Source organism: Labrus mixtus, chromosome 7 (genome assembly GCF_963584025.1).
Source record: "Labrus mixtus chromosome 7, fLabMix1.1, whole genome shotgun sequence".
Lineage (NCBI taxonomy): Eukaryota > Metazoa > Chordata > Actinopteri > Labriformes > Labridae > Labrus > Labrus mixtus.
This window is the reverse complement of record NC_083618.1, coordinates 11598982-11609090: the sequence shown is the minus strand read 5'-3', so window position 1 is coordinate 11609090 and position 10109 is coordinate 11598982. Positions and strand designations below refer to the sequence as shown.

Below are 10109 nucleotides of genomic sequence, written 5' to 3'. Positions count from 1 at the left end.
AGGCTGAACAGCAGCTGTACTGTCAAAACATGAAGTGTCAGCAGGACAAGTGGAGCTTCCTTCAGACCACAGAAGGCCTCAAGCCGACACTGCAGGAGAAGGAGCAGTAGTGGGAGAAGACAGAGGGCTCCATGTGGTCCCAGCTAGAAGATCCTGAGTGACAGATCAGTGAGACGTTGTACAATACATGCTGCTTATGCTTGGGTCTGTTTTACAGACAGCTTGCTGATGATTTTTTTCCATGAGGCCCATTGAAATGCCTTTGGAAACACAAATTAAAAATTAAAATAAGCAAATAAGTCCAATGTAAATGTCCAGTTTGTTGTTTGGTTGTGGTCAAGAATCTGAGTTTGCACTACTATCACTCGTAAAATCAATCCCTCAACAGTCTCTCTCAGGTGCATTGTGCAAGTACTAAACAAAGATCCTTCTGTACCTATTTGAACTAAATGTGCTAGTTTAATTCAGTTCATCGCTATTTAACAGACAGACACTTGTGGCTAAATTCCGTGTTATGCCCCCCCTCGTTTTTACATCATGTTTTTTTTTATTTTACACTGGTTGAAAATTGACCAAGGTGGTCAATATAGCACTGATGCAATGCTGCCTTAACCCTTGACCAAGTACCATAGGGAGTGCATTGACTCATTTTCGAGTGTTAAAGTGTTAATTCTTTCAAGAACTCACAAGTGGAAATCAGCATTTTTAATTAAATTTACCACTGTTTTATTATTTACACTTTATATATTTTGTATTTCATTTTCTAAGCAAAAAAAAAAAAAAAAAATTTAGTAACAAAAATATTGTAGCCTGGTACTAGACTCTACTAAAATAATTCAAGTATGATTTCCAAAATCATTCTGTACATAAATCTTAAGTATCTGTTCATGTGTCCTGTGTTTTTTCATCAGGAGTCTTGACTGAGCAGTGAAACTGTTTAGGATCTGAATTCATGACAGTTATGAGACCATCTCATTTTTTTATTTCTTGATGTGAGTTCCACCCTGCAACATCAGGGCTGTCCGTTTGCCGCAGAGTGTACAAGCCCGTGAAAGTCTGAAATCCTTCTTTGCTTTTTTCCTTCTTTAACGGTGCTGTGGGTAAATCCCTTGCTGGAGTGCAAAGAATTTTAAGTCTCTGTGTGGAGAAAGAGGAGAACAGTTAGATTAACGCTATATTTGTTACAGTTCTTACTCTATTGTCTACTACTCAAATAAATTAAAGGAACACTTTATCATCATAGTATAACACCAAGTCAGTTTAACTTCAGGGATATTAAATTGTCTGTTTTAGAAGAGTGACTGTGAATCAATTCACCGTGCCTTGTTGCAAATGAAAGTAACAATAGTTGCAATGACGAGGCAAAAGCAAGCTGGCCATCTCGTTCCCTGACATAAACCCAATTGAGCACCTTTGGGAAGTTATGCATCAGTTCATCCGATGCCATTAAGTACCGCCACAGACTGTCCAGGATCTCACTGATACCCTGAACAAGGTCTGGAGTGCATAAGGACACGCCATAAACACTAGTGATCACATTATGAATTGCTGGGATAAAATTCCTCCAAGTTGGATCAGCCTGTGGTTAATTTTTTTTACTTTGATTTTCTGTGTGATTCTAAATCCAGCCCGACTTAATGGGTTAACGATTTTGGTTTCCATGGAACGTTGTGCCGTCAATTTGTTTCTAACCAATTATGCAATGTATATCTGTAAAGATTTTCAACTTGAATAATTTGTTCATTAAGATCTAGTGAGCGATTTAAGTAACTTTACCTGTCGGAGTGTTCCCGGAGTTATACTCACAGCATACAGCATCCATAAAGGAACCATGAGAGTTGAAGAGAGAGTAAACAAGCCTCCGATGGTGTAGCCCCACCAGGGATATTCATAAGTGTTGTTGAATTTTAACGGGGTGTATTTGATTATAGAGAAGAGAAAAGTGCCCTAAAAAGAAAACGAGAAAAAAGACAGCATAAAAAATAATTAAATGTAAGTATTTCTTCTTCATTCTTAAGATCCATCTGGTTAAGACATAAACTACAGAAGCCTCTGTCAGCTGTCATACACACTTGTGTCTGACTAGACCATGAACAGAGTTACCGGCAGGCCGATACTTACAGTACAGATGGCTGGTGTGAAGTACTGCCAACAGTATTTCATAAGAGGCCATGGCCGATACCCGATCATATCCTTTATATTGTCATAATGACGATCAGCACCTGAGGAAGTCATATCTCTTAGTTACATGAGCACTTCAGGCAACACAGTCTTTTTCATTTTCATAAAAAAACATTAATTCTTTAATACATGCTCCATTGTGTTCTGAATCACACACAATGGTGTAACTTTGGACCATCGTTTGGACTAACACCCCCACTACTGATTTTGCGGTAACTAGTAAGTAACCAGTTATTTTCCAGATTCAATAATGCTGTTTCAATTACTGACATTTTAACTTACTTCAGGCTATGTGAAACAGCCGACAACAACACAAGGTTGAGGTTTACTTTCCCAAGTAACTTGTTACTTTTGTAATACAGTTATTCATTTAGTCACTCAAGTTACTTTTTGATAGTAGTAACTAGTAACTGTAACTAGTTACTTATTGTCAGTAACATGCCTAACACTGCTTGTGACCCATTCCTTCTGCCTATGATCCTTCTGGTCTCTATCTGTATAGCTAGTCTCTTTTTAAATCCATATCAAACATATGAAGAAGTAAAATATAATGCAACTTACAGCTGACTGACATTACACAGGTGACAATGTTTGGATTTCTATGAAGCAGGCTGAGAGTGGTCCAAAAAACTACCTGCAGTTACCACTCATCGCCATAGGTGTCAACAAATAGGACCATCACTTACATAGTAAGACTATGACACCTAAGGTTGGAAACCACTGGTTTAAAAACATATGCTGTAAAACTCGAGTTCATGAAGAATATCTCACACTGTGGCTCCAACATATTTTACTTTAATTCAATATTTTTACTTACCATAAACCCATCCAACACATACAGACTGAAGCACAGCAAAAAGCAGAAGTGTCATCCCACTGCAGGCGTAGTAGTCAAAGAGCTGGAAGATGTAAAGGCCTCCCTGGAAAAAAATAAGAAACATATTCATTCAATGAAATTCCAAACACATTTGTCGTTGCATGATCCACACATTGTCAAATATGGTAAAATAGAAGTATGAACCATAAAGAACAAACAATGTATAAATAGTATTTTATTTTCAACCATAGTGTCTTGTTCATATTATGTACGTAATACTTCTATATTCTGTTTGTAGATTTATAGGCACAAATTATTCTACTAACATTTTTCTTTCAGTCATCTGATCCTGAATTGAATGCCTTACCAGCAACGTTGAGAATGCTAATGTAATTGTAAATAGTATCTGCTGGGAGATTCATTCATTAGAGAAACAGATATGAAAAAATGTTTTATCACTGACCTCTGTGACCATCAGAATCCCGACTAAGAAACTTCCAACAGCAATGGCGAGTAGAAGGAGTTTACGGTAACATTTGTTTCGAAAGAAGGCAGGATACATATCAGAGATGGTTGTGACCAATGCCTCTAGATTTACAAACTACCATGAGAGGAGAAATCATTTTAATTAGCCTTAATTCATTATATTATGGTGTCTGCATGTATTACTCCCAATGTCCACATACTCCGTGTGTGCCCAGTCTATCAGCACCACGGTTTTGCTCTGTTGGACGGTGCCCTCCCTGCCCCACTGGATCTGATTCTGGACCGTAAGCACAGCAGAGAGCAGCCATGATCAGCTGTACACACATCACAGGAGAACTACAACATTACGTGAGAATAAAGAGAAAACATGCAAACAAACACGTTGCTTAGTCTTTCTGAGGAAGATTTGTTGTTTGTTTGGTGCATGTTTTGACGTATGTTGATAAAGTGATGGAAAATACGATCAAGAGTCGGTATATTCGGGTTTTTGTATTCTGGCTAGCTTGACGCGTTCCTGCAGCATACTCCATCCAAAATAGACACGCAGAAAGTGCATTTGAAACGGAGCAGAGCGTAGTGGCCCTGGTGGCACGCTCCGGAGATGGACTGCTGTGCTTGCTGTGGAAACACAATGATTGACTAGAGTGGCAACAAATGGCGGCTTAGTGCGTGGAGCTGACAGACCGCGACGCGCACAGAGTATGTGGAAATTGGGAGTGTGTTTAAAACTGGCTTTATTTTTGGTATGGAATTGGTAAAATAATAATACTACCTCACTATCTAATCCTAAAAAGATGATCATAACAAAGAAGGAAACAGCCCAGAGCTGAGGAAGCGGCATCAGAGCAACAGCACGTGGATATGCTATGAATGCCAACCCTGGACCTGCAAAGGAACATGGGAAAAAATGTCATATTCTTAAACAATTCCAAAAGTATCACATTGTGTTTCTTTATTACATTTTCATACCTGATTCAGCCACCATTGATATATCCACACCTTGCTCATTTGCCATGAAACCAAGAACAGAAAAGATGGCAAAACCAGCAACGAAGCTGGTAAAACTATTTAACAGGCAAAGGTATACGCAGTCTCTGTAGTTGAAAAATGGGAGAATTATTACACCTTGCTCCAATCTAAACTACAGTTAGAATCTTGAATACAATACAAACCTGTAGCAGTTGTTAGTGTACTTGTTGTAACTTCCCAAAGATGTCAAAACACCTGTGCAAACTCCATACGAGTAAAAGATTTGGCTGCCAGCATCCATCCACACCTTAAGATTTCAAGTTTTGGGTTTGGGTTTTTAACAAGTCAACTGAAAAAAACACCTTTTTATACTAATTGATACTAATGATTGATGAGGTTTTCCACTTATTGGTATAAAAGTCATACTGAGAGTGTCTGCATTACATTAACAGATTTCTTTAGTTTCCCTACAGTCCCGTCCTTTAAATGTCAGCTTGTAAACTACAGCATCATGCACATTTTCAGTCATGTCAGAGATATGGTCTTATTGATGAAAAAAACTATGGATAAACTATGGATTGCCAGTGTTTCCCCTACCATTGTATGACCCCGAAGGTCAAGTAGATTTATTTTTGGGCTTTTTGTGCCTTTATTGTAGGGATATGATAGTGGATAGAGTCAGAAATCAGGGAAAGAAGTCATTTAAGGATACCTTCTGTTAGAAAAGGACATCTGTCATTAAAAGTAACACATGAACACCAAGATTCCTTAAAGTGTTTGTGTCGTTGTGTCGGCTTGTCCCCACCCCCCCAACGCTGTAAACCTAGGGGAAACACTGATTGCTGTCAGATTTTGTACAGACATTCACTCAAATGGAAGCGTAAGTTTAAGTAACTTAGTTTTAGGATATCTTTATCGCCATATTAAGGCAGTCAAAGCACTTGTTAAAGATAAGAGAAAGATCTTACCTCTGGATCACTGAGGCGGGAGGGGTCTGGATAGAGGTAGAAGATGATTCCATCTTTGGCTCCTGGTAATGTCAGACCACGAACTAGCAGCACCACCAGCATTACATATGGAAATGTGGCAGTGAAGTAGACAACCTAAAGCAGAACAACCAGCACATTTTGTGTAACTTGCAGAAAAAAAACATTCTAAAAAGTGAAGGAAAAGATTTAAAATAATCCAAATGAGAAAATAAAGGTTTAACTGTACCTTTCCTGTGGACTTGACTCCATTCCAGACACAAAAGTAACACAGTATCCAGGCAAGAAGTAAACAGAGAGCCAAGTCCCAACGAATGTTGCCAATATGGTCAATTCCACTGGACAGACCCAAGATTCTCCTCCTGTGCAGAGTTTATGAAAAAAAAAAAACAGTATAGCAACAATAACTACAGCCCTTAAATTATTTCTTAATCCATGCTACTTACTCCCAAAATTCTACAACTGAAGATGTGCCGTTTCCATACAGGTGCCGAGATGTTTGATTATGACCATGCTCGAAACAGCAATCTTAAATGAAAGAAAAACAGAGTTTATAAAACTGATTGACAAAACTTAATGTACAATTTTGTTGCATCATAGATGAAAGATAAAGTCTTGTACCTGTGTTCCAGCTGTTCTGACAGCTGGCCCAAGGAAGTTCAGAGGTGAAGGATGAAAACAGGTAAAGAAATGTCCAAGCCAGTATGATGATGTAATACACTCCAGTGTATAAAACAACCACTTGGCTTCCATAACCTAAGCCTTTAGAGACATGGAGATATTATATTTTAATATCATGAAGTTTTTGGAGACATGAATATGTCATTTGAATATCATAAAACAATAAAAAATCTTTTCAATGGAAAGAGTCAAAAGATGGCTTGAGAATGAACCAACTCAAGGTGCAATGATCAAATTTAAACGTTTTGCCAAAAATGATCAGTAAAACTACTAACAAAGATCAGCAAAACAGTAGGGGAAACTGACATTCATTTGTTGTTTTTTATTGAAACTTGTGACAAGATGGGACACACAGAGTATCATTATGATTTATTTGGTTTACTGCAGACACCCGGCTCTGTTTTAGTCTTTCCAACAGTACCAGCTCTTTATCAGAGAAATGCAGCATCAGCGTTCATCAACCAGTGACTAACTCTGTCAGTCTGGCATTTGGTGTGGGCAGATAAAACACACAGGGTTTTATCAGGCCATTTTCTCTGAAAACAGCTGTCTGCTACAGAAGAAGACAAAAACATCAACATTTTGTGGCAGTAAAATACAATAAATAGCTGTAAGGTGCTGAACCTCTGCATCTAGCTGAGAACAAATCTACAGAGTTGGCTGATCATTTTCATCTTTGTCCGTACGAGTAACTCCATTTTCAAAAACAGAGACATTTCAACTCTTGTTTTATTTAGGATATTCCTAAACAGTGCTTTGGGGAAAGAAAACATTGAGATTACAAACAATACTGTTGTAGGTTAAAACCGCAGAATTAAAACATGCTTCAATGAACTCAAAATAAACAAAGGAGGCTCCTAAAAATTGCATTTAGGCTACACACATTCATCAGCAGCTACATATGGTTGCACACATGTTAATGTAATTTAACTTATTAAATAATGGCTTAGCCTACCTTCAAAGAGGGGGCAGATTTTTCTCCAGCAAGTTATTCCACCCTGGCTAGTGAACTGGCCCAAAGAAGTCTCAAGGAAGAACAGTGGGATGCCACAGGTGAACAAAAACAGTACATAAGGTATGAAGAAAACCCCTTTGGAACAGAAAAGGAAACAATTTGTTAGGAAAACAGATATAATGTGTCAAACAGACAAAGTTTTTGCACAGATGAATATTGATGGCAAAAGACTCGTTAATGGTCAGCATACATTAATTACATAGGGTTCTATATTCAGATTTATTGTAACATTACAACAAAACTGTCTGAATGAGTTGAAAGGTGCATCAAGTGTTTGCCCCAAAATCAACTTCTATAACAGAACTTTACAAAACACAGTTTAACTCATTCTTTGTTACATGTGGCACAACTGAAAACAACATCAAACATTTACCTCCTCCATTTTTATAGCACAGGTATGGGAACCTCCAGACGTTTCCAAGGCCGACAATATGTCCGGCCACAGCCAGGATAAACTCGATTTTACTTCCCCACTGCTCCCTCTCCTGAGGTTTGGACTGAGTGTGAACTTGTTTGGTCCCAAGGTTCATCAGATTCATTTTTACCTCTGAGTTTTGTCTTTGGTCCATTTTAACCTGCAAAATGAATTTAATTAAGGTAGTTTATCACTGAAACAGTCTGTGGTTCACATAAAAGCTGTGTCAAGGCAACACTAAGTAATGTACAGAGGGATCCAATGTTTGTTTTCATTCTGTTTTGTCAGACAGTTTACAGCTTAAAGTATCAAGATTTTCATCAGTATTATTAGGTTTCACTAAAGGAGCAAGTTTTTTTCAGAATAAATGCGAGACTTGAACAAATTTGCTCTCGGCTATAAAAGCTTGTCGTCTTCAAATTAAGATATTAAAACTTTATGAAACAATATTAGAACGCTATGGCTAAGCTAGCAGCTATTTAGGCTTTCACTGTGGCACATTTATGGCTTAATCTAAATGCTAATGTCAACATGCTAACTGTGGTATTGCTAACCGGTTGATGATAAACAGCATTCCCTTTCCTGGAAGAAAGTGTTGTTCAGGATTTATCCAAAGCAAAGGCTAGACTTAAAACAATATGACTTAAAATTAAGTTTAAATTCATAAACAGCAAGCAAAGTATAACAACGTATACTATATTGGCCCACACTATATATTGAGAGGTCAAAGCAAAAAATGCACAAATACCTAGAGCAGTGGAAGTTTGTCCTCTTCTGACAGATATTTTCCTTGTTTCCTGGAAGAATGCTGCCTCTCGTGAATAAATTGGTTTGAAAGGGTTTCTGTGAGGAGGGGCAAATGTGCAATTGGGACTAACTCAACCAGTTTTGTCTTTAGAAACCGACACCCCCACCTCACACACAAACACTTGCGCACAACCACAGCCTCAGTGTGGGTCTCTGTGTGCCAAGATAAAGCAGATAACCATGCAGGGGCAATGCAAAGAAATAGTAGGCAGGTTTATGAATACAGAATATATGAACACAGAGATGTATGGTGGGGGGGGGGGTTATTATCTTATCTATGGGAAACAGACGGACATACAGCATTATTTTCTGTTGTAAAACTAGAGCATCATCATTTCTCTAGTGTTTTTGATGATCAACAGTAAAATCTGTTTATAAGGAGCGTCAATAGCTTTATTAGCTGGAGCAGAGCAGTCGAATGTGACACTATATTTTTTAATCAATATAACAAACTGATTTTACCAAATTTAAATAGCCTTACCTGAGAATGATGTAAAAACTCTTAGATAAGGTTTTATAATAACAAGTTATCTTTATAATGAACCCTGCCCTCCCCCTCCTCCGACATAATCCAGACTCTCATCAGCCCCCACAGTCAGTGAACTGTTCTTTATGCGTTACATGAACACCCACTGGAACACAAACTGTCAATCATGAGTATTTTTTTTTATAAACATGAACACCAGAAACCAAATCAAAACAACTCTTTCATTGGGAGAACAGAAAGAGTGAGAAAGGTAAGAAATCTAATCCCCTTGTTTGATGCTTTTGTTCTCCTCTTTTATAATGTGGTACTAGAGTGAAAAGAAGGAAAACCTGTCTGAGAGTGGCCTCTAACCCTCTATGGCAGCCAGTGACCATCAACTGGGGGCTTGGGGGCAGATTATCGCCTACAAGCAATTTGAGTCACCTTCATAGATAACAAAAGAAGTATTTTCAAAAACCTTATAAGAGATCAATGTTTTATAGGAAATTACAAAAAAAACGTCATGTTGCCCTGCGACAACATTGCACCCTAATCAAAATGAACGAACCACAAACAGAAAATTAGAACCACAAAATTCCATACCAGGCATACTAGGTTGTAATACAAGTTGATTGTATTTGTAAGGAAACAAGTCAGAATTATCCAAATGAATTTGCCATGAGTAAGAATTTGTAATGCATTTATAAGAATATGTAACTGATAACTAAATCTGCACACACTATGAGTTAATGTAGGAGATGAATCTGCACCTTTTCTTTGGCACTAGAAAAAAGTGAGAGTGAGGATGAGGTGTCATATAATGATGAGGAAGTGAGCGACAATGCAACTCAGGTTATTCTGGCATTTGAAAAGTTCAGTGCTTCAGTGTTTTTGAGAGGCTTTGCTTCCCAGACTTTCAGGAGCAGTGAGGTGCATTAGTGAGGAAGGAGATTATGTGTGTATGTGTTTGTCTTCATGCAGGTCCATGCAGGTCCTTGTGTGTGTATGTGCATGTCGGTTAGGATAAGGTGCATATTAGGATAAGGTCAAGGTCAGTGTTTCCTCTACCATTATATTGGGGGGGCGGCCCAACCCCCAATATAATGGTGTTTTTTGGGTTTTTTTTTTAAGATTTATTTTTGGGCTTTTTGTGCCTTTATTGTAGGGATAGGATAGTGGATAGAGTCAGAAATCAGGGAAAGAAGTCATTTAAGGATACCTTTCCAATAGAAAAGGACATCTGTCATTAAAAGTAACACATGAACACCAAGATTCCTTCAAGTGTT

The 10109-nt window shown here is 38.0% G+C and overlaps 1 protein-coding gene across 1 annotated transcript; it reads right to left on the bottom strand.

The window, feature by feature from the left end:
• Positions 1-715: 715 nt before the first annotated feature.
• Positions 716-8452, bottom strand: slc6a22.2 (solute carrier family 6 member 22, tandem duplicate 2). Its single transcript, XM_061042942.1, has 15 exons — positions 8299-8452; positions 7509-7710; positions 7076-7210; positions 6061-6201; positions 5886-5967; positions 5669-5801; positions 5422-5556; positions 4657-4760; positions 4454-4578; positions 4257-4369; positions 3462-3599; positions 2999-3101; positions 2122-2222; positions 1777-1947; positions 716-1137 (listed from the first exon to the last, which is right to left on the bottom strand). Exons 2-15 carry the CDS (start codon positions 7702-7704, stop codon positions 973-975), a joined length of 1842 nt encoding a protein of 613 aa, XP_060898925.1. The 5' UTR covers positions 7705-7710; positions 8299-8452; the 3' UTR covers positions 716-972.
• Between the last annotated feature and the right edge of the window lie 1657 nt (positions 8453-10109).